General features: G+C 51.2%; 1 protein-coding gene and 1 long non-coding RNA gene across 3 annotated transcripts in view; one reads left to right on the top strand and one right to left on the bottom strand.

The window, feature by feature from the left end:
- The window catches only part of Lhx2 (LIM homeobox 2), a 31,499-nt gene extending 16,067 nt beyond the window's left edge, over window positions 1-15,432 (bottom strand). The window contains exons 1-3 of one of the 2 annotated variants that reach the window (XM_013153620.3): window positions 15,279-15,432; window positions 1,693-1,895; window positions 423-826 (exon numbers count right to left, since the gene is read on the bottom strand). In XM_013153620.3, the coding sequence (XP_013009074.1) occupies window positions 423-826; window positions 1,693-1,892 (604 nt within the window). In that variant the 5' untranslated portion in view covers window positions 1,893-1,895; window positions 15,279-15,432. Of the gene's footprint in view, window positions 1-422; window positions 827-1,692; window positions 1,896-3,303; window positions 4,176-15,278 lie in introns of those variants that run through there. The other variant, XM_003470791.5, reaches the window with a different exon arrangement.
- LOC134470853 (uncharacterized) lies at window positions 6,351-7,995 on the top strand. Its single transcript, XR_010040040.1, has 2 exons — window positions 6,351-6,565; window positions 7,527-7,995. It is a non-coding gene; the product is annotated as an uncharacterized LOC134470853 (long non-coding RNA).
- Window positions 15,433-24,781: the final 9,349 nt, after the last annotated feature.

Here is a 24,781-nt window from a genome sequence, read left to right as displayed (position 1 = left end):
CCTTAGGACCTTCACCAGGCTGTACTATCCCAGCTCGCTGTCCTTTCACAGTGCCAACCCAAGCCTGTCTGCTGTCAGAGCTGCCTTGTTTTCTCTATCACTGTACTTTCTGAGCAGCAAAAAGGGAAAAGGTCTAAATCAAAAGGCCACTTCCAAAACACAATTTCTCAGTCACAAGGTCTTGCACATGGAACAGCAAAAAACTAACGCATCCTTTTCTGCAGCTTGGGCACATGGGCTGAAGCTCCCCATCCCACTCCACCCCACCCCAGGCTAATTTCCCTTCTGCTAGGCCACAAGATGCTTGGGGTCCGAGCACTTTGGGTAGGCCCAGCATACAGAGATTCACTCCAGCTCTGGGCTGCAGTCACCACCACTGTCCCCTAACCCGACATTCCACATCCCGTGCGCCTCACACTCACCAGCATTGTAGGCTGCCAGATCCGCCCCTGGCCCAGGGCTCTTGCGCTTCCTCGGTCGCCCCTTTTGTACAGTGCCCACGCCATTGTAGTAGGGAAGCCCTAGCGGGTTGGCCCCCGCTGCGCCCAGCCCCGCACTCTTGGCTGCAGCAGCTGCAGCCGCCGCTGCCGCCACGTCGGCATGGTTGAAGTGCGCCGGGTACTCGCCCTGCAGCAGAGCCTCAAAGTGCAAGCGGCAGTAGACCAGGCTGTCCTTCATGCCGAAGTGATCGCCCGTGGTCAGCATCTTGTTACACGTGGTACATGTGAAGCAGTTGAGGTGATAAACCAAGTCCCGAGCACGCATCACCATCTCTGAGGCCGAGATGCCCAGATGGCAGCGCGCACAGCGCTGAACAGAGAACCGCCTGTGAGGACCACAGAGGGAAGGGCTGTGGGGACAAATGATTGGGTACTCCCCATATCCCTCCTCCAGGTGCATGCTACTGCTGGGGAAGAGCCTTTCAAGATGGGCCAGCCGGCTTTCATTTGAAAGATTAGCAGCGAGAGAACTAGGTTCTGATTCAGGCCTGTTCCTACCCTGAAATAGTTTCTCTTTAACCATTTTGATGCCCACAAGAGCAAACCCAGAGAACCTAAGCAAACTTCATGAAGAAAGCTCTACTTGGAAGAAGCTCCCCCACTTGCCCCTTCCTCAACCTTTGCCCCTACCCTCCAACTGCACCTGGAAATCCTACAGACTTTTGTGATTTGGAAAAAAAAACAGAGACTGGGAAAGAGAATAAAAGCTAGACAGAGAGAACGAATATAAAACAGACCCTAACCCTAAACCTGGAGAGGACAAACAGGGACCCTGGAGTTTCTTACTTATTCTGGCCCTTTAATTCAGGTCAACTTTCACTCTCATTGCTCCCCAGGACCTAGAAATGCCCCAGTTCACCACCCAACTTTGTCTTCTCTGATTGGGGGGTAGGGGGTGGGGGTGGGGGGTTTCTCTATCTCTATCCCCTCTGGTTAAACTAAGAAACTTCAAGAGGGGAATGCAAGAACCCCCACCCAATCTTATTTGTGATCTAAGCTCAAAGAGGAGGGCAGCTACTGCTTTGATGCCTACTTCACGGACCATATCAAGAGCTGCTTTAACCTTACCAAAGTGCTGCTTTAAAAGCTGTCACCCCACGCAGGGTGAAGGGGCATCCTGAACAGGATGGGCTCTACAAGGACTGGAGCAAATGGAGAGGGGCAAACTTGTCTGGAAGGTCAGGGGGGCTACCTGTAGTAGTCTTCCTTGCAGTAGATGCTGCCGTCCTTGCTGAAACAGGTGAGCTCCGACTCCAGGTTGAGCTTGCACTCGCAGCACTTCAGGCAGCGCATGTGCCACTGCTTGTCCACAGCCAGCAGGTAGTATCGGTCAGAGATTTTGCCTCCGCAGCCGGCGCACAGCGCCGCACGATCACTGCTGATGGACGGCATAGTCTGCAAAAGGAGGAAGGCAGGAGACCATCATCCTGCGGCAGCCTGCTGCCTCAAGGCCACCAAGAAATGGGGTGTCCACAGCTCTCTCCGGTTAGCGCTGAAAGGCTAGGGAGCTTCCTGGGTGGCAGCGCTTCTTCCACCCTAAAAGGTCCAGATCCAGGCACCTAAGAGCCCAGTCCAGATGGCCCAGCTCTCGGCAGCCATGGGCCCAAGCCCCAGGGTCCTGGTCTAGATGGTTCTTCAGCCTTGCCCCCCCCACTTTCTGGGTCCCCTCTGACTCAGAAATGCTCCCTGTGTTTTTAGGGTCTGTGGCTATTGCAGTCAAGCCTTCCAAGAGCATTTCTCAAAATGTTTCTTTAAAAAGCCAGCCAGCCAGGCCCCAGAAAAAGGATACGGTGACCATTAAAAATCACATGGACTCCTCTTCTGAGAGGCTGCAGAGTTCCTGGTCCCAGTCACTGGTGATCACTGGATCCTGGGACCCAGAGTTTAGGCTAGGGCAGGACAGGGGAGGCAATTTCTGGCTTCTCTCCCACACTGACTGGAGCCTTCTTGAGTCTCTCACAAAGTCTCTGGGTGCAGGTTAGGCCCAACCCAAATCCCTTCCTAATCAAACCGAGGAGCTGAGAAGGTTTAACGGGAAAGAGGGCTCCAAAGCCAGGAGGCCACTAGGCTGCAGCTCTTGAGAAGCTTTGCCTGTGCTCTCCCCTCCTTTGGCCTTTTCTAAAGGTCACTTCTGGGCCCCTGGGAGGTCTGAGGCCAGGAGCTAGCTATTTGGGGCTCGGAGGGCAGAGCCAGGTGTAGAGATCCGAACGGAGTCTCCTTCCGCTACAGCCAGGCCGGAGCCTGAACTTGGAGCCCTGGCCCGGCCAGGTCTCGCGGTCAGAGGCCTGGGGCCACCACTAACGAAAAGTGGTGGCCTAGAAGACTTCAGCCCCAGCTACTCTGCTGGAGAAGGAGCCAGGGCTGCCGGGAGACTGAAGGCGACTCACGCCGGCTTGAGCCCCGGGGCTCCCGGTCGGTTCGCCCTTCTCTGGAGGCGCGGGCGGCGGCAGGGGAGCAGAAGCCGAGCGTAGAGGAGAACCAGGACTGTGGACCCGCGCCCTGGGCAACGTGAGAAGGGAGCCACCCGGGAGGTGGCTTGGACTGCGCTTCCACTCGGGGGAAACGCTCCCCTTCACCCTCCGGGTCCGAGATTTTGGTTTCAACCTTGTTTTCCTCCTCCTCCTCCCCATCAGCCGGTTCCCCGAGCTTGGAGCGATGGGCCTGCTTCCTGTCTGAGGCTAGCCAGCGCTCAGTCCCGTGCTGCCCGAAGGACTCTCCCCAAACTTCGGGGAGCAGAGACGCTGACCGGCTCGGCCCGGCCAGGTCCCAGGTCTCAGCCCCGACTCCGCTGCCGCGCGCCTACCGTCTCCGTGTCGCCGCGGTCAATGGCGGAGCTGATGGCGGGAGCCTCGCTCTTGGCCCTGCGGTCCATCTCGTCGATGACCCCGTGCACCTCGGGGCCCGACAGACTGTGGAACAGCATTGCGGCGGGACCGGCGGGGCCGGGGGCGCGGCTCCTCAGAGGAAGGGCTTGCCCCCCGCCTCAGCTGCCCTGCGCTCCCGGCGCTAACGGGCCCAGTGCATCGCCACCGCGCCCCGGCCCCGCCCGAGCTCGGCTGCGCCCCCAGGCCGGGCTCCGGGCCCCGGGCGCCCGCGGGCCAGGACGCCTCCCGCCGAGACGTGGGGGCAGCTACATCGCGGGGCGCCTGGGCAGCGGCGCCAAAGCCAGGGTCACAAGGGCACGGGGCGGGTGGGGGGTGGCCAGGAGATGGGGGTAGAGGTCGGCGCCCGCCGCGGGCGCTTTCACGCCGCGGGCATCGCCCTCCCGTCTTTGGCGCCCAGGGAGCAAAGCAGGGGTGCAAACTCTGCCCTAGGCGACGACGGCTGCGGTCAGGGTTCACCCAAGAACGGCTAGGTGCCCGCGGCGACCCCGCTGCCCGGACCCTTGCTCTCCCTAGGGTGCGCCCCCAGCCCTAGGCGATCCTTTTGGGCGCCGGGTCGGCGACTGGAGTAGGGGTTTCTCCGAAGCCAGCGAGCTGAGCCGAGCCACCCGGAGAATTGAAGAGGAGGAGGAGGAAGAGGAGGAGGAGGAGGCGGGGGAGAAGGTGGAGGAGGAGAAAAAGGAGGAGGAGCAGAGTAGGAGGAGGAGCCCGCGGCTGTGGGCCCAGCAGCTCGCGACGCTCTCCAAGAGCGCGCTGAGCCCAGCCCTGGCTCTGCAGTCCGCGCCAGCGCAAGCCTCCGCGCCTTTTCTACAGCCGCGCCTGACATCACGTCCTGCCGCCGTGCCATTGGCCGCCCAGCGCCCCAGGCCCTGGCAGCGCGTGCTCCGGGAAGGCGGGAGACCCGAGAGGGAGGGGAGAGGCAAGAGAAGAGAGAGGAGCTGGTGGGAGCTGGTGGGCGAGGCTGGAGGAGGAGGCGGGCGGGAGGGAGGCGGGAGAGCGCGGGGTTTGGAGTTTTTAAGCTGTGAACAGTTTCCTGCGATTTCTGCGGGGAGGAAAATTAAACCCTCTCTTTTCCCTCGCCGTCGCCATCCTAGGAAGGCACAGGTCAAGGATGCTCGAGGAGGTCTTGCTCCTGTCTCTCTGCGGCCTCGGGCAACTGGCTGGGGAGGCCGGGGAAGCCAGGCCTAGAGCAGAGTTGCTAGAGCTTTGGCCATAGCCGGCCGAGCTCCGCCTCTGTCCTGGGCTCCCAGCTGCGGACTACCGGGTGGCACAGCAGGCTTCCTGGGGACCCAGCTGAGCCGGGAGCTGTGACTCCCAAGGAAAAGGCCAGCCAGCATATCCTCACTCTAGGGCCCAGTCTACCGCCAAACAGAAAGTTCTTTGCTCTTCCCCATCATGCTCCGGCCTAGAAGAATGGGGCAAGCATGGTTTGGGTAACTCAAAAGCAAGAGCAGAATCTCAGCCCTGCTACTTACATGCACTGTAATCTTAGGCAAGTGAGTTAAACTCCCTTAGCTTGTTTCTGACTTTGTCAGTGGGAGACACAAAGGTCTCCTCTACATCCATGGGATAAAGAAAGATTATATCAGTAAAATGTTTGAAATACAGTAGGCACTTAGCAAATTCTGTAATCACTTCCCCCTTTCCCTTTCCTATTAAAAACTTTCTCACTTCCATATACATTTGGTATCAAAGATGCTCTTAAAATCAGAGGCACGTTCCCTGCTCACTGGACACACCAAGTCACCCACACTGTCACAGGTGATAGATAGGTCTACCCAGCCACCTGGCTGCACCATTAGGCTAAGGACCTGCTGGGTAAATCCCAACTGCCAAATCCATCCTCCAGACTTCAAGCTTAACCTAGAGTCTCAGGAAATACGGGGCAATGGCTACGTGTCTGGTGGAGTATGGTTTAGCCAATCAAAAATGTTTGTGGAGAAAAATGAAATAAGCAAGCAAGTTGTTCAGTCTAGTGTCTTGGGTCTGTTTTGGAAGTGGTTTCTTAGGCTCCATGAAGTGGTAAGAGATGTGTTAGTCTGAAATGACCTGCTTGCCTGGGCAAGGGGGATGGAAAGCAGGGATAATCAAGCAGAGTATAAAGTTGAGCCAGCATTAAATCATACTTTCCACATACCTGCATAACTTTCACATACATACTCTACTTGGGCTTGTCATTTCCAAGTATGTACACTTGTGATCAGGTCTGCAAGGGCACACATTCATCACTTTTGGCAAAAAAATACAACCACCATGAATTTATATTTGTTAGCACAACTACAGCCAGCGCAGATGAAGAGCTAGGGTGTTCACATGTACAGGAAGTCCAAGTGTCCATTACCTTGCAGATGAATCTGGAAAGCTACACACTAATCACATACTTAGGTGCTCAAGTAGCCCTATTTAAATCTATGTGCATTCTTCTGAAGCAATGTTTTTGCATATTTGCAAAAACTGTTAAAATTACAAGTATGTGTGTACACGCTACACGTGCACAGATGCCTCAACTCGGGAATCCAAAGACGCGCGTGCACGTGTGTTCACACAGCCGTGTGCCTCGGTGCCTGAACAGGGCCAGCGCCCAGGCACGGGGACGCCCACATGGACACACAGTTATGTTTTAGTGACCATCTGGGGCACTTTCTTTCAAAGAAATAAGGAATGAAAATCTAAACTAGGAGTCACCAGAGTTCATCTGGAGGTCGCCAAAGGGGTAGGACAAATTCTACAACAATGCCGGAGTGTTTGTTCTTGGTGCTGGCTGCGTTTCTGAGACCTCTAGGGGCTGTGGTGGAAGCTGAAGTGGGGTCCTCCAGAACTCTCGCTGAGGGCTTCTCAAGAGCCCTGGAATCACACCCTGTGGTTCTTCGCTGCCCCTATGTATATATGCACACGCTTCCTCTGTCTCCAGCACCCTCTTACATCGCTGGACTGACCCCAAATTCCCAGGTAGTCTGGATTCCCACCGGGTGCGCTCCTCTCTTTACCCCTCAGAGCCAGGCTGGGGCGCGCTCCGGTCTGGACCGGGCGCTTCTCCTTCCTCGGGGCCGCATCCGGTCACCCCGCCCTAGGGTTGAGAGGCCAGTAACTGCTAATCTCCCCCAGCGGCTGGGGACGTGGCGCAACCCTGTCCGGGGAGACTAAACAAGGAGAGGAACAGGCTGTAAACACATCTCCTGACACGTGAGTGACATTTACACGGCGCGAGAAGCCACAGCGGAGGGAAAGGCAGGGGTGGGAGGGATCGGACACCGACAGGTAAACGGATCCTTCGTGGACGCCCTTCCTCCTGATCGGGAGAATTCCCAAGTGCCCAAAACCTGCCTCTTGTGGGAGGTGACAGGTGAACCGAATTCAGGTCTGGCCACTGTAGCCGCTGCCCACCTCCCCACCATCTGCTTCCTAGCAGACGAGCAGACCCGGCGCATAATGAGGGAGCAGCCTCCAGCCGGCCACCGTGACTAACTCAGAACAAAAGCGCTCCCTCCACACCTCCTCCAACAAAGGGGCCACCAGCCCGAGCGCTCCCCGAAGGCTGCGGGGCTCCCGGCTGCCGGCTGCGGAGCTGCCGCGCGCAAACTTCCCGGGGCTCCCGGGGCCGCCGGCGCCACCGTGCCGGGACCGCGGAGGGAGGAAGCGCGCGCCGCCCGCCCGGAGAAAGTGGGGCCGGGCCGGGCGGGGGAGCGGGGGTGGGAGGGGGAGACGCGGGCGAGCCGCGGAAGGAGGGTGATTGATCAGTGCGCTGTTCCCGGCGCTCCGTCCCGTTATTAGAGGCGGCCAAAGCAGGGCCACGCAATAACCTCGGAATCGCCAACTAATTGACGCTGCAGGCAACTACTTCATTGTGCGCGCTGGTTTTATGTCTTCATAGCCGGTGATTGACAAGGTGTAATTAGTCATCTCACTCGGTGATAAACATGGGCACCCTCCTCCCGCGGCATCAGGCCGTGTGTACCAGCAGAGGAAGCGATAGTTGACGCTGATATACCATTAAATCAAAATGAAGACGTTCAGAAGTGTGTGTTTGCTGTGACGCTCTGATGGTTTATTTCTCAAATACGGCACCAACAGATTTACTTGATTTGCAAGTTAACTACAACATTAACTGGTTTTATTTATTTTGCCTCTTCCTTCCTCTTCCTAGGCAGGGATGTTGCTCTTGGAGAATGTGAAGACAGTTTGCTTCTTGACAAGCGAGCGAACGGGCGCCCAGATTTCTGCAGCCTTCCCGAGTCTCCCCCGAGGGAAAGGCGGGCAGAGAAAACGCCAGATTTGGGAGCCACCAGGGAAGGGTTCTGCTCAGGGAAGTCACCCTCTTGGCCCCACTTTTCTGCCTGGGGCCCCCATTTGGGGACCGCCGGTGGCTGACCACAGACTCTAAGGGTGGTGCTGGGATTTGGGGTGGGGCAAACCACTTGAATAATAACTATAAAGAAGAAAGAGGCAAAATCAACACTTCTCCCCTGCTTTGAAGTGGAAAGGGTGGTTCCTAGAGCTTCTGGCTCCAGCCACAAGGCCAGTTGCCTGCCTCTATTCCCCGAATAGAATGTAACGTCTCCTGTGTTTTAAGCGTGCTTGCATCATTCAGCAAATTACACTCCTTGCTTACCAAAGTGGGTCTTGCTCAGGGAAATTGTGTGTGGTTGTGTGTGTGTGGTTGTGTGCGTGTGTGTGTGCACACAAGCACGTGTGTGCATGACCAGCTTCCCCCTCCACACTGAGGCTGCTGTTAGGGGTACTGTTTATTCATTCCAGAATCCTAGAGGCTTACATTTGAAAAAGAGATGGGACACACTTGGTTTGTTTTGGCCCTAATTCTGGTTAGAGAACAGCAGTGACTGAACAAAGCCACCAATATTTGGAAATCCATTTCCAGGGTACAGCATGTGCCCCCAGGAGGCCCCTAGTGGGCTTCCCACACTTGCCCTTGTCTCTAACCCCTGCGTTCAGTTTATATAGCAGAGGAATGGTGATTCCTCATTTCTGTACAGGAATGTGGGGTTGTGGGCACCTCCAAGAAAAGGCAGGGGTGAGGGGAAGTCATAAGGACCACAAAATAGCCCCGTGTCTTCAATAAGGACCCCCCTTTCCCTCACTTCTAGGGCCTGTTCAGCAAAAGAGAGGATTGTTTTATATTGATGCGGGAGGCTGTCAGTCAGCAGCAAATCTGCCTAGCCATGACTATCTTTCTTTATGAAATCAGCTCATTGCCTTGGTAGCATCACACAGAAAATCTGCTGATCACCACTGTCGAGGATGAAAACCAGTGGGGCCTTCGTTATTTCCAAGCGGAGCCCCTGGTCTGCGACCCTAGAATAGAGACATGGCTTGGCCCATTGCAGGCAGAAAGCAGCCCGATTCCTCCTCCTCTTCTCCCTGCAGCGATCTAAACAATTCTGAAACCGCCTCCCTGGGCGTCAGCTGAGCAGGTTGGGGAACTAACCAGGGCTCTCTCTCCAGGGCCCTGTTAAATGCACTGAACTTAAAATGAAACACGAAGTGTGAATTTCAGGTTTGAACATGATGCATCAGGAAACTCAGAGGTTGGCAGCCCTTTTCCTCCCTCCTGCCTTTCGGTAGCAGGTATTAATATTGTATTAAATGTTATGAGGCAGTAAGGGCTGTGGAGAGAATGTGCTCAGATGCAATTTTGTCAAGGTTTTTATCTGTGATTATGATTCCAGATGTAGAAGCTCCCGGAGGAGGGAAATGAGGGGCTGCTGGCATGTGACATGTGTTTTAAGGTGTTTGGCAGTGTTTCTCAAAGTGGTGACAAAATGTTCAATTTTATTACAGGGAATTGGTAAAAGAAATGTGAATACTAGGTCAGAGATTATTCATCTCAGCAAAAGGATTTACCATTATTGATTAGAGTGTGGAAAGTTTGTATCTGGGCCCTACTCAAATCACATTGTCAACAATATAAATCTGTCAGAACAGATTATTCTTTTTTTTTTTTCTTTTGCTTTTGCTTTTTGGTCTTGGGAATTGAACTCACGACCTCATGTTTGCCAAGCAGGCACTTATCAAGAAGAAGCTGAGTTAAACCCCTGGCCAGAACAGATTATTCTTAAAGAACACTTGTAACAAAACACGCAATAGCTACTAGCAACCCCCCCAGCTAACTTCCACAAAAAGATATACATTGCCCTGAAAGAAAAAAAATACTATAAATACTGCAAGAGGTCTTTTTCCCCCCACAACTGACATAACTATAGCCATACTTTCTACCTTGAAGATTTTTAAAACTAGCAGAGAATTATAATCCTGGAAAAGCCATTTTGGTAGTCCCTGCTCTGCAAGACTTTCTGGTTGAAGCACAAAATAAATAAATAAATAAATTTCCTCACACAAGGAACCACATTTGCTTAAAAGAGAATGTTGTAGGAAAAAGTGGGAATGAGGAGAAAGCAGACAACCCGAATCCCGAATGAGTAGCTGACAATTTTATAGCTCCATGCATGTGATACTGGAAATTGTAGCTACCACAATCTTTCTTCATTAATTCTACCATCCCTCTTTGACAACAGAACACCCCTAAACTCCATCATGAAGCACAGATTTTTCCTCATAAACCTGTAATGTGTGTCACATTCACTAGCACTAGTGGACTCTGGTGTGCGCTGATGCTCACTACACTGGAGAGGGGCTGGTAAGCATTTCCGCAGAACAAAAGGGAGGTTGCGCCTAAAGATGCGGGCCTTGGTTCCTCCCTGGGTCTCCAAACCAAGGACAAGAGTCTGTACCCACTTGCTGGAGTCACTGAACATACAGTTCACCCTAAATTTAGCATATCCATTCCCTTCTCTTAATCCAAGCTAAAAGATGTAGGTTTCAACTTTCCAGCTATTGACACTATTTTACTATCACAAAGCATAGTAAGTTCCTAGAACTAATTGCACCTTCTCCTTGGAAGTAAGAAGGTTTGTATCCCAGGTCTTTCTCCCTGTACTTTCACCCAGACCTCCCCAATCCTAGCCCAACTTTCCACTGATCCTATTGGCAAATCTCTACTGCTATTTGGGAAGTTGGCATTGTCTTCTTAGGTGAGGAACGAATCATTTCCTACATATGTTTTAGCTGAAGCTCAGCCCCTTGGCACCTCCTCCCCCAACATTTTTATCCTCCCATTAATTAAAACAACTAATGTCCCATAGATTACCTTTGCATGAATGAAAATCATTATGAGCCCTTGCAGGTATATGGGAAATTGTTTGCTTAAGTATTCACACTTTGATTTCCTATAGACTCATTTTCTCAAGCATACAGAAATTCAAACAAAAACAAAAGCAAAATCTCCTGACACCTTGCAATAAAACATGAGGACTAGTTGTAGTGAGCTGGAACTGATCTCTTGTAGAAGGAAATGTTTAGGTGGCTCTATGCTGGAGCTGAATTTGACTCTCTGGTAAATGATGCTAGACAATTAAGGTAAACATTGATAGATCATCAGATGCAGATTTTGAATTCAGGCTTGTGTGGAGTGAGAGCAGCTCATCCAAATTTACTTTTAAGCTACTGTGTGAGTCCTCAAAAGTAAAAAAGGCAGCGGACAAATCAGCTCTATTTGGAATTTCCTAGCTAGTTGGCCATTTCAGCTTGCGTCTCCATTTCTGGGGGCTGCCATAATTAGAGCGATCTATTTTGCATTTACTTCTCTTTGCAAGGACTACATTATTCACTCTTTCCTGTGCTTATTAAACAGTGCCACCTGCACCAAATTCAACAAAGCTCTTCCATCAGCCGGGCTCAGCTAAGGATCCCAGACCATATATTATCATTAATTGAAGCTCAATTGAATGGTAGACGATAGAGGCATGAGTAAAAGCAATACAGCTTCCAGGACCTGTTTATAAAAATATTTTAAGCAAGAAAAAAATTTTCTATTCCTTAAATTGTCATGTTACAAACTCTGCATAATTCTCTCTGTACAGTAATTCAAGCAGCAATTAGCAAGTCTTTTAATTAATGAACTATTCCCTGTATGTCACCAAGGTGCCTTAACACAAATGTCCTTCTTCATAGGTACTAGCAAATGCAGTCAATATTTTGTCACACAAAGCCTTCCAACCTGACCACCACGCTAGCCCTAACGCTACGAAAAAGAGGATCTGAAACGCTAAAGATGAGGCTAGAAAGCAGAGGACAATTTTCAGGAAACCAGCACGGATACCAAGAATTCATCTTAGGAATGAGACAGCCAAAAGGAAGGGAGCCAGAGACAGGGATGGGAGAGGCAGAAAATGAATGTACATAGACAGCAGGGGTTAAAGAAAGGCACAGAAAGTTTCAGGCAAAGGGAGACCATCTCTGAGATTCAGCCACGTTACAATAAACTCTACACCCAAGTGCTGATGATTTACACATTTTTAAGAGCCTCAAACCTCACTGTGGTTTGCTGTTTTAAAAAGCTTCCTGCTTTGTTCAAAATACTGCTTATCTTTGGCATTGTCAACAGCTCTACATCTGGGAGAGATTAATTAAGTGATAAGTCAGACACAATAAGGTGAAAGGGCACATCCACCCAATCAGGGCTGATTCATCCATTTCTAGGTGGATCAACTTTTTTGAGGGATGCCAATTTTGGTTCCATTTCTAGGGGCATTTATCAATAGGGATGCCTGAACTCTCCCTCCAGTGAGAGGTGCTTAGCTATAGAAGATTGTTCTGTAGACAGAAAAATCCAAAAACCTACATTCTGTCTTGTTTAAGACCTAAAAAGAAATCATGACTATCAATTGTCTGTGTGCTTAAGTTTTACCAATCTGGGTGAAGGTTGATCTTGACTATGATTCTTTTACAAAATAGCTAATTGGGTGGTTACAAATAAGATTGCTATGCAACACAATAAAAAATTAAAAGTTCGATTTCGTTCCCTCCCCCTCCCAAGTGTTTCTCATGGTCCTCTCCTTTCAAGTCTACTTTTAATTTGTAGGAGGCAACAAGAGAGAAAGAGATAGGAAAGGGGTAGGGGAGGAGGAAAGAGAATGAAAGAGAAAAGGAGGGATTCTAGGTGTCATCGACTGAGTATTTCCAGACCAATTAGGGGTTATCTTTAAATCTCCATCCTCCACCCCCTCCACACCTTTCTAAATAGATCTTTAGATTAGTGAGAAATTAGTTAATTGGGGAAAGCCATGTGGCTGGTTCACCCAGTTCCTAACTGGAAGGGTTTTCAGGACCTTAGATCCCACTCCCGCCCATCTCTTCAGCAGTGCACCAGTCTGGGTCAAAATTCTGGATGCATAATTATGTGTGTGTTTGTGTTTGTGTGAGAAGGGCAGACAGAGACAGAAGTAAACTCTCAGCCCAGGGAGGAAGACTAGGTTCAGGTGAAGTGGTTATTCTGGGCAGATCCCAAACAAAACATTCAAAATATTTTTGCTCTGTTTTTGAACACTCCCGCCTAAATGAGGTTCGCATTTCCCAAGGTATTTTGAGGGGAGTTGGGTAGGGAGGTCATGGGGGTTAAATAATGGTTGGGGTGTTTTAACTGACCAGCCATTTCCCCTTCTCCAAAGAAACAGAATACTAGCTTCTTAGCTATCAAATTCTTTAAATCATCTGGGATCTATCTATATTTTAAAAACTGAGCAGAAATACTTAACAGCCTGATCAATAGCCATTGACCGTCAGTGTGCCTCACACCCTAACATGCACAGCTTGATCATGTATATTTGATCATTGAAAAATTCAAAGCATCTTGCAGCAATACATCAAGCTTCCCATAAAACAGTCTGTCTCTTTCTGTGGTCTTATAAAAAAAAAAAAGGACCTGAGTTTCTCCCTCTCCTGCATTCATCTATCCATCCATTTATCTACACACACACACACACACACACACACACACACACACCCCATTCCCCTTCCTGGAGAATTTATTGCTCATATATTTGATGAAGAACAAGGTAATTAACTGCGAAGCTGTACATCTGGGCAGCACTTCATATCCATTGCAATAATAAAACACTTTTTTCACATTTTCGCAGAAGAAAGGCTAGTCTTGCCCTCAGATTCAGAGGACCCCAGAGTCTCTGTCTGCAAAACCTCCTTGTTATAAATCCTGCCTCCCTCTTAAGTGGTGGCATGCACAATTGCACCAAGGGGCACTAAGTTTATCTGTGCAAAAGCCTCATTGGAAAAGCCTGTCCCTTCTCAGAGCTTTAGCATCAGCCTGTGAGGACAGTGGGGATGAACCAACACAGCTGGCTCCTCTGTCCCTAGTCTGCCTGCAGCAAATGGGGGCAAGAATCCAAAGGACTTGTCCAATGAGGGGTCACAGGTAGAGGTGTATTTTGGGATCCTAAGAACTGGTGCCCTGAATATATGGCAGTAAGATCTAACACGCCAAAAAGGAGCCAGTCTTACAGATTTTTCTGATATTCTGTGGTCCAAAAGCTGATTCCAAGTTTGTTCTTAAGGTAGCCCAGATCTATCCAAACCAGTTCAAGGGGCTGGCCAGAAAAATACAACTGGGAAACCTGCTCCAAGCTCCCAGCCTAAACGCCCATAACCCTAAACCCAGAGACCACCCCCACCCAACCGGCAAAACAAATTACCTGCAGAACCGCCCATCTCGGGTGTCCCCTGCTCTGTATTCCAAACTGTGCCCAGCACAAATTATTCGGGGCTCTTCCTTCTAAAAGCAGCAGCATCTGGGCTGAGGCTCCCTCCTTTAAAGGGGGGACTTCATATGATAATACATGTAATATGATATGGAATGACAGAATGCATGACAGTTGCCCATAATACGGAGAAGTCAGTCAAAGGACAGAGGGGACATTTGGATAATTACCATCCATTGGCTAGTCAATCACGCGAACAGAGAGAAACTGCACAAAACCCACAATGGAGTTGGGAAACAAAAGAGACCCGAGCCAGACTCAGGATTAACCGGTCTAAAGCGATCTAAATGCTTTTGTATCTGGAGAACTGAGGCTCCCGGGTTGCCACCACCCCCCATCCCAGGAAACTAATTGCGGGGATCAGAGTTAAAGCTCTCTCCCTCCGTTCCCATTTCTCTTTGTAGACTGCTCACCACGAAGGAGAAAAAATTATTAAACTATTTTAAAGTTAAAGGGGTTGGGGAGGGGCTAGAACGTGGCCCCCTCAATCCAGAACCCGGGATTCCTCTCCCTCGGAAGAGTCTCGGTTGGCCTTAATTCTTTGTTTCAGGGCAAAGTCTTTCCTTCTTGCCCTTAGAAACAGATGCCCCACGCACCTGGGTTGGGGCTAGACAGCTGCGCTCTTGCTGGAGATAGAGATGGATTGCTGGTACCCTGCTTTGGGCGAGGAGTTCCCCATCCCCATCCCCATCCCGCACTGGCTCCTGCACCCAAAAATCACCGGACCCCTCTCAGATGAAGACTCAATGGAAACGGCACACCTAGGATTCAGTGCGCTAAAAAGGCAACAGAGAAGTGGGTCTAAGGCTTCGGCGAGGGACAGTGAGTCAGAGGAAGGTGCCTGTGACCTGGGGGAGACAATCTCTCCACACTGGGAAGGGGGGAAAACCCTTCTCAACTGGAGGAGGGAGAGAAGATGCCTAACGGGGACAGGAACGCGAAGATACTCCTTGTTTGGGCAAAAGAGAGGCAGAGAGATGACTCCTCAAAAGAGACACAGGAAAACGCTGTCTTCGGAGAGGATGGCGAGGAGAGGGCAAGAGGATTCTTTACGCGATAAGAAAATAAAGCGCAGGCGGGCGGCCGAGCGCTGTGCCCTAAAGCGACACCCCACACCCGGGCCCCGCAGACCTGTAACTGGCACCCCATTCCCACTTCGCCCGCACCCCACAATTCCAGCTCGCCCGCAGCCCTCCAGCCCGCGGCGCCCTCGCGAGCGTCCGGCCCCCGGCGCGCCCCCCGCAGCCCTCCCGGCCGCGGCGCCAGCTTACCTTTCCGAGCGCTCCGCAGCGGGTGTGGCCGGCTCTGCGGGCGGCCCCGGGCCAGGGCCGGGGGGCTGGGGGCGGGGGCGCCGGGCTCGGGGGGAGCTGCAGGGTGAGGGCTGGGGGGGCTGGCACGGTGCCCAGCGGGGGCGACGGGGCGGCGGGCAGCCCCAGGGCCCGCGGGCGGGCCGGGCCGAGCCGCGGGAGGTGCGGGGCAGGGGAGGGGCGCCGGGGCCCGGGCCGGGGTGCGGGGAGCTCCCTCCGGGGGCCGGCGGGGCGCTCCAGCCTGCGGCCGGGGCTGCGCGCGGATCAGCGGGGCGGCTTCCCCGCCTCGGCCGCCGAGTCGATCCGCGCCGAGCGCGCTGGGTCCCCGCGCGCCCCGCGCTGCCCGCGGACGGCCGCCTCGAGTGGGCGCGGGCCGGCGGCGCAGGCGGCAGCGGTCATTGGGCTGCGGGCGCGTGCGGCCGGGCGGGGGCGGCGGCCGGGCCGGGCGGGGCGCCGGGGAGCGCGGGAGGAGGAGGTGGCCGCGTCGCTGCGTCCCCGGCCTCCCCGCCCCGCCGCCGCCGCCGCCGCCGCCACCGTCCCGCGCCCGCTCCGCGCTCCGCGCCGCCCCCGCCCGCGCTTGCTGACTGTCACTGGCTCAGGCGGCCGGGCTGGGGGTCCGGCGCTGCCCGCCGCCCTCCGTCCCTCTCCATCCCGCCTCGGTCGCGCTCCGGGTCTCCCCGGCTCTTCCTGAGAGCTCCTTTTTCTCTTGGAGGGGCTGATTCCTCTCCCCCTCGCTCCCCGGTCGCGCTCACCATCCTCTCCCTCCCTTTCTCATTGCTTCCTGCCTCACCCGCCACCCCTTTCCTCTGTGCTCCGGAGGACTCGCCAGCCCTACCCCTGTCCCCGCTTGAAAGAGCGGCCCCCAGAACCTAGCTTAAGCTATTTCCCTGCTGTGGGACCTCAGAGGAGCCACTTCCTCCCTCTCCGGCTGGCTTCCTTATCTTTAAAAAGAGCTAATAAGCAGCTCTGGGTGCGGTAGCTGTGAGGAGACCTGCGTGGGGGAGCAGGAGGTGCCCATGGCGGCATCCCCTCCTCACGTGCACACTTGGAGACCAGGGCATAACTGGGTACCAAGGCTGCTCCAAGAACCCCAACCTCCAGGATAAAGAATCAGTTCACCCTGGAGAGCCAAGCGCAGCTTTTTCAAGGTTCTCCAAAACCTCTCCTGAGAAGTGACCCAGGCTTCCCTCTTCTGGGTCCCCAACTTTATGTCAGAGTTGGATTTGACATCTCAGGTCCTGTTACTTGCTGTCCCCTCCCCACTGACACCAAGGAGAGGGGCAGTGCTCTCTTTGGTGTTAGACCCAAGAGGACTTCTCTATCCTATCTCCTTCCTTCTCTTTTCACTCCTCCTTCCTTCCTTCCCCACCAGGCACCCAAATATTCTTGAGCTGTGAAGATGCTTCCTGGGTGCAGCGTGGCTTCAGTCAAACAGATCCTGTCTGAGCCAGTCTGAGCTTCAGTTTCCTCCACTGTGAAATGGGAACAATGGCCACCTTCCTCCAGGGACCGTGATGTGGCTCATCCTTGAGATGCACAACTCGCCCAGCTTATTGAAGGCCATTTATTCGGTCTATTTTATTCAGGCTCTTTGCTTGGCACCAAGGAGACCGAAATTCAAATACAAGGCAGGCATGGCATCTGCCTTTGTGCAACTTGCATTGTAGTCGGGGAGGCAAACTGAAGCATGATGTCTTATTTCATGGCACTTGTGCAAGTGCCCTGGAGGGGTGGAGAGTGCTATGAGACCAAATCCACAGGGTAATTGACTTGGGCGGGGGTGGGACAAGGAAGGCCTTTCTGAAGATGCCGCACATTCAAGCTGAGACCCAAAATCAGGTTCAGGCCCAGTGTTGCAGTTGGCAGGAAGTGGGAAGGGGTTAACTAATGAGATGGTGAAGGGAGTGCCCTTGGCAGAGGCAGGCAGGAGCATGGCCATTAGGAAGGCCACCACCACTGCGGACGAGGAAGATGAGGCTGGAGAGCAGATTTTAGGGACCATGCAAAGGAGGCTGGGCATTAGTCATGGGAACTGCTCTTACTAACCTTTAACCACAAGAAACCGGATTTCCTCTTTTCTGTAGTGGAAGGAGGAAGGGGCCAAGTCCATCTCCCAGATGTCATTTGCTTTTGCTCCATCTTTAGGGCCACTGTCCCTTGTGTCCCTGCTGTGTCCCAGCACTGTCACTCTCAAAGTCGCACTGCTTACTTTGGTACCTACCTTGCCTCTAATTCTATTTTAGTTACTTTTCTCTCATTGTTGTGACAAAATACCTGGTGCTCAAAATTAAGGAAGGAAAGCTTTATTTAGCTCGCAGTTTGTGGAGGTTTCAGTCCATAATCAGCTGGCTCCCAGGGAATATGGCATATGGCAGAGGACACAAAAGCAGCAAGAGCAAAAGGGAGGAGCAAGCCTCTTTTCCTCCCTTATATTGTACACAGGCTACCCACCCCCTGGTGAATACAGCACTCACATCCATAATCCTAGCACTGGACCATGAACTCTAGAAGCCCATCCCCATGACTGTATGAGGCAAATCAGACATAATTCCATCCCAGCCCCCTAGACTCAGCATATCCCTTTATGCAAGAGGCATTTAGTCTGTCTCTTAGAGTTGCCAGAGTCCTAACAGTTTCAGCATTGTTGATAGGCCCAAGTCCCAAGGCACTTTTGGCTGTGAACCCTTGACCAAAACAAAAGAAGGTTAAACATTTCTGTTGTTCAACAGCACAAGATAGATGTGTCCATTTCAAAAGTTACAAATGGGGATGCAAAGGATTAGGAATAAAGCGGGACCAAATCAAGCAGGGCAAACAGTCCTTAGGTTTCCATAGTTCCAAATGCAGGATGTGAGGCAATCTATAGCTAATTGTGAGCTCCACAGGCTTGGTAGCCTCCACCCCTTATGGCACTTCTGGTGGTTAAGCTCCAATGGCTTCTCTCGTGGGCCCACTCTGCTCTCTCTTTGCAAGTTTTCAGACAATCCATGTTCCTGGCTTCTCCAAACTTCTGGGATCTCCACTGCATCTTTGGCTTTACCCTCACAGCTTCACACACTGCCCTTTCAAGGCCATGCTTCCTGACCTCCCAGGCCTTCCAAAATTGAGGTGGAAGTTGTCTTAACCCCATAATTTGTACTGTGCATACACCTAAAATCAGTGCCACATGGATGCTGCCAAGATCTGCTTCCAGCTGGAGCATTAGTCAGGTTTCTCTCTCTCTTAGCAGTAGGGGTCAAGTGCCTAGAACAGTGGGCACTCTGAATCAATTCTGAAGGAAAAATTCTTTATGCTACTGGCATTCTGGAACACCTTTCTCCTCAAAGCAAAGTCTTCTGCTTTCACAATTTTGAGACTGCAAATGGTGGAGTCCTGTAGCTTCTTGTGATGCCCTTAGGCCATCTTTTCTATTCTCTAGTTTCAGTTTCTTTTTCTTTTTCTGGTACCAGGGATCCAACTCATTACCTCATGCTTGCCAGGCAGGCACTTGTGCTGCTGCTGAGTTAAACCCCTGGCCTCCTATTCTCTGATTTCTTATCAGCAATCAAGATCTCTGCTCCATCTTGCAGATCACAGCTTTATTCGAGCTTCCTTTCTGGCCAAAGTCACAACATTTTAAATCATCCTCTTTGCTCTTGATTCTCAACATAAATCTGGCCAAGAGCCCCCAACAATAGCCATGCCACAGCCTTACCATTCAATTGCCTTGAAATTTCTTTTGCCAGATTAATTAGTCTGCTGAGAATCTCAGTCTCAGGCAATGTCTCTGGACAGAAGCAAAATGCAGACACACTTTCATTTTCTTTTTCATTTTTTTTAAAAGAACTTTTAAGGCTTATTTTATTTATATATGTATTTATTTATTTATTTTTGATACTAAGGTGTCAAACTCACAACTTTGTGCTTACCAGGAAGGCGCTTGAGCTGCTGAGCAGACAAACTTTCTGCCAAGCCATAATACACATCATCTGGCGTTCTTTTTCCAATGCAGTCCTTTTTATCAGCAGATTCCTCCCAAATCTGGTCTTAACTGGCAGGATTTCTATCACCTTTCTGGTCTTCTGAGCTCTGACCAGAATCTCCCATACAGAACAGTCTAAGGCAGTCCAGCTCTGCTCCATTAGATAATGTCTCTGAACCTCTCCAAACTCTTCCCATAAGCAGTTCCCAAAGGCTCTACAACCATATTGTCACAGCAATGACTCCACTTTTCTGGTACTTGACGGGCGCAGCTCCCCAATGAGACAGGAGACGCTCTTGTGGGCGACAGTTAACTGCTGCTTTATTTACGCGGGCTCTGGTTTATATATTTGGCCGTGACCAATCACAGGCTGCCACGAGGAAGCAGGGCGGGAATGGGACACAGGCTCTGGCTAATATATCCAGCTGTGGCCAATCAGGGGTTGCCACAGAGTACGGAGTGAGCACGAAGTGCGCACGGGTTGGCTAATTTAAAGAGGGACGTAGCGCATTGCGGAAGCTGGCGTGGTCCTTAGTCCCGGGTGGGGTATGGTATGTTGAGTGCCTGCGCCCAACAGGTACTAAATTCTATCTTACTTTTTTCTCATTGTTGAGCCAAATCCCTGACACTCAAAATTAAGGAAAGAAAGCTTTATTTAGCTCACAGTTTGTGGAGGTTTTAGTCCAGAATCAACTGGCTTCAAGGCAGGGTGGTCTGTGACAGAGGGCAACAGTTTATGGTGGTAGAAGACAGCAAAAGCAGCAAGAACAAAAGAAGCAAAAAAGGACAAAAGGGAAAAGCAAGCCTCTTTTCCTCCCTTATACTGTAATGCAGATTATCTGCCTCATGGTGAGTGTAGCACTTACCACCATAATCCCAGCTTTGGGCCATGAATCAATCATCTAGACACAAACCATAACCACTCCCCTACCCAAGTGCCCTTCCCTACCCTAAGAGCATGCATCCAGGTTTGATACCTCCCTCTGTACCCTTCAAATCAGGCCCACAAGAGACATCCTTGAGCAGCATTTTTCCCCCTTGAGTGAGCAGTTAGCAGCCACTGGGTACCTGCTGTGTGCTGGGCTCTAAATTGGCATTGCCCTGTCTTCGCAGAGCACCTGGTTTGTGAGGAAGACCCCTTGGAGCAGATAGGACTGTGGTGAAGCTTGAGGCTGGAAGTGCTCTGGGGGTGGGTCCACCCCGAGTTAACTCACATACCACAGTCCCCAAGGTGTGGCATAGTGCCTGGCACAGGGTGGACACTCAGTAATGAGAACTGAGGGGATAAAAAGAAAAACAGGTTAAGTGCAGAAGGCTGAGAGGGGAGTAGGAGTACAGAGACAAGGAGGAAAAGACTGGCCTATGTAGAGCTAGCCAGGGAGGCAGGAGGGGTCTGTAGAGAGGGTGGGCACTAATGCTTACAGAGCTCTGCCTCTGGGCAGTCAGTTACCTTGGTTCACCAGCAGAGCACCTCTGCCTCACAGCCACTACTGCTCTCCCTCTTCTGGTAAGGTGTTAGGGTCCAGAAAGATTAAGTCACTAGCCAGAGGTCACATAGCGGCTAAGCGCCTGCACTTGGATTTGAACCCAGGTCTGCCTGTTCCTCTTCACTAAAAGGAAGAAGTCGAAGAGGGGGAGAAGACAAAAGAAGATGACTGAGAACAAAAGAAGCAAAGGAGTGAGCCTCATGAGCAGTTTTTCAACTTAAAAACAATTCCCATTTCCTAGTCCTGCAGAGGCAGGCGCAGTGGATCTGAGGCAAGGCCGGCCCTCTGACTCGCAGGAGCCTGTTGAGGGGCCCTTGAGCGGCTTCAAAGCCAGCCTTTCCAGCACAGGCACTTTTAAACTTCACACGGGAAACTTTCCAGGGTTGACTTTTTGCACTTTGTTTCCAAATCAAGAGATGGGGAAGTCCCTGTCAGCGCAGGAGGGAGGAGATCTCACTGAGACACTCGCCCTGGGGTTCTGGACTTGGCGGGGGCTCCCCATCAGTGCACCTTGCTTCTCTGTAGATGTAGAGGTGGGAGGGAGCTGTCCCCGGCTTGTGGGTTCCAGAGAAAATTCAGGATGTGGGCTTGGCAGCTGGTTCTTTCTGGGAGGGAGAGACTTGGCTTGCTGTGTCCTCGGAAGTCTCTGGTTACCTGGGTTCCCCTGGTGGCTTTTGCAGATGAGATGCCATCATCTCACCAGGATCATGGCATGTCGCACTTCTTGTTCTTCGTATGGCAGCCTCCAAACCAAACCACACACCTGTCATCCTCTGAGTACCACTTCCAGAGGCAGCCAGGGTCTTTCTAGCCCTCAGCTCCCTCTGAGTTTTGGAATTCAGATTTGGATTTTGGGTGTACATCAAGAGGCTGGCTCTGTGCATTTTAATTAAGCTGTCTTTTTTCATTTATTACTAATACATTCCTCTTAACTATGATTTATTTGTTAAACAAAGCACCATAAGCCATCACTTATTCATCTTAATTTCAACAAAATTAAAGTAGTTGCTGTTAGATTGCACCTAATTGCACTTGCAATGAAAAGAACGGAGATGTTAATCAAAATAAATTGAAGATAAACAATAAAATCATTACATCTTTGCAGCGGTAAGTGTAACTAATCAGTTTTGACTCGAATAGGAATAATGAATGTGTCACTAAAGGCGCGCTCATTAAGAGAAGCCTCCGAGACCTGGTCCTTAGGGCAGCAGACAGCCATCCTGGCCATGTGGCCCTGATTGTTCCCATCCCCTGAGCTAGGCAGAGGAGCCCTGCATAGCAAGGTAACCCAGTGGGAGGCTCAGAGGATGGGAGCAAGTCATGGGTGGGGGCCCCGAGGCTGCCCTGCTACAGATGGGTTCTCTTACCGTGACGAAAAAGCAAGAGGCCCCAGGCCCATTTCTGGACATCCCAGGTCACCAAAGATGGGAGACAGACAGCTAAGCAAGGGACACAAAGAGACCCAGCAGAGAAGAGTCAAACAAAAAGAGGCCAGGAGGGGCTAGGGATTTAGCTCAGCGGCATAAGCGCCTGCCTTGCAAGCAGGTAGTCGTGAGTTCGATCCCTGGTACCGAAAAAGACCAAAAAAAAAAAAAAAAAAAAAAGGCCAGGAAAGGAAAGACAGAAAAAGACCAAGCATAGGTACAAGGAAAAAGAGGTCAACTGAGGCAGATAAGAATGGCCGGATGGAGACAGAACCAGTGAGGGACCCTGAGCGGGGAGAGGCAGCTCCAGATGAGGGGACCAGGTGATCTGCAGAACTGGAGGCTGGCCCAGCTCTCCTATGAGCGCAGGACATCACCTTTTTAAAAAAAATATGTAGTTAAAGCTCAGGAAGTTTCAGGATAGGATTCTGGTGCCTCAGTAGAGTGGGCAAGTAGGTGACCAACAAGATGAGACCCCTGAACTGGACTCTGGGAATACTGGTTTAGGGGAACAGAGGGCCACCTGGAGACTCCCCCTTCACCCTCCATCTGCAAGGCTTGCATAGGCCAAAAGAATCCCTATTGGGATCCCCTGCCTCATGGCACATAGACTAGAGCCAGGGAGACGCTGCTGTGGGCTAGTCTGGCTGAGGTTCCCTTAGCAGCTTCCTCTTTCTAGTGTGGAAAGATTCAGAATGTGGGCCACTTTAGGAAACGGGACAAATCCAAGGATATGGTTGTCTCGGCGAGCCTGAGAATAACCAACTTGCATAGGAGAAACAACCTGGAAGGCACTTTTCTTTTCTCCCCATGTGATAGAACTCAGGGCCTTTTGCACACTAGGTAAGCATGCTTGCACTGAGCTACACCCGTAGGCCAGAACACATAATTTTAAAATACCCAATGCTTAGCCCTGGGCTGGGCCTGGAAAAATCCATGGATGAATTAGACATGACCTCTCTGTACCCCAGTTTCCCCATCTTTAAAGTGAGGTTAATAATAGGACTGACTACTCATGTTTATTATGAGGATCAAATAAATGAGCTAATATTTGTAAAGAGCCTACAACAGTGGTTGACCCTCAGAGAAAGCTTAATGAATTTGCTCAACAAAAATGAAATAAATCTCGGCTCTTATGGGGTGCAGAGTTCATCAGAGGAGACTCATTAACTGTCAAGTTCAGTCCAATGGGTTAAGGGCCATAATAGATGCCCTTGGGGATGTTTTGGGGCCCAGAGCTGAGATAAAGCTTTTAACTGCAAAAAGTCCTGAAGGAAATTAGTCAGATAAGGGTGAGCAGGAGGAGAAGAGACTGTTCCAGGCAGAGGGGACTGTATAGGCATACTGGAATGTGCAGCATGTGCTTGGAGGTGTCAAAAAAGTTGGAGAGGAAGTGATGCTAGCAATCAGGGGCCTCCATCTTCGTGACCCTAGGGGCCACTGGATAACACTGGATTGCTGATTTTCAAAAAATTAATTTAATAATGATTAATAATTAAATACACTTGCTTTGCCAAATATATTTACTATGCGTGGGGGAGGTGAGAGGTGGGATTTTTTTTTTTTTTTTTTAATTCCTTTTCTGGGGCTGGAGGTTTAGCTCAGTGGCATAAACGCCTGCCTTGGAAGCAGGCAGTCGTGAGTTCGATCCCTGGTACCGATAAAAAGGAAAAAGACTAAATAAATAAATAAATAAAATTCCTTTTCTTCCCTTCTTCCCTCTCAGTTTACATGGTTCTGGTTGAGAAACTCCTCCATGTGACTCGGATCTAAGCCAATCATGAATCTCTCCCATGACCACAGTGATTGGGTGAGGGATGAGCAATCCTTTCCAATCCAAGGCTTGGTTTGAGGACCTGGGAGAGGTTTTCTCGTTTCTGCTGATCTCCAGTCTGACAGGATTTGGGGCTAGGGCTGCTGTCACCATCTCACTACTGTGGAGATCCTGAGACCAAAGCCAACACGGCAGAAGGCAGCCTGAAGAAGCAAAGTGAGTTCCAGTGACATCGTTTGAGCCCCCAAAACCAGCCAAAGAAGCCAGCCCTAACCCCTGGCCTTTTTGGTTTCCTGAGCCAATAAATTCCTTTTTGTTTAAGCCAGTTTGGGTTGGGTTTTCTGTTACTTGGAACAGAAGGAGTCTAGCTGGTACAGGCTTCAAACAGCAGTGTGACACTGTCATGGGTTTTAGTAACCTCCTTCTGGCAGCCACAAGGTAGCAGAGGGGCTGGAGGGAGTGAACTTGGAGGCAGCAAGAGGCCGGTAGGGAGCTGGTGTGTCTGTCCCAAAGAGGGCTGTGGCAAAAAGCAGAGCCAGCAGCTTGGCTCTCCACCTGTGCATGCATTTCCTAACACATAACACATCACCCTGGACTCCAGTGCTCCCACAGCAGACACTGATTCTTTTACAGTTCTAGGCCAGGAGTCCAAAATCAAGATGTCAGCAGAGCTGCATCCCCTTTGGAGAATTTAAGAGAGAATTCTTTGCGTGTTTTAAAAATTTCTTCTATGCTGGGGACCAAACCCAGGCCTTGTACATGTTAGTCAAGTGCTCCACCACTGAGCTACATCCCCAGCTTCAAGAGAGAATTTTTAAAGA

Source organism: Cavia porcellus, unplaced genomic scaffold, assembly GCF_034190915.1.
Source record: "Cavia porcellus strain 051 isolate PalLab524CR breed Dunkin Hartley unplaced genomic scaffold, mCavPor4.1 scaffold_1, whole genome shotgun sequence".
Taxonomy (NCBI): Eukaryota; Metazoa; Chordata; class Mammalia; order Rodentia; family Caviidae; genus Cavia; species Cavia porcellus.
The sequence above is the reverse complement of the archived record's forward strand: the minus strand, read 5'-3'. Positions and strand labels throughout refer to the sequence as shown.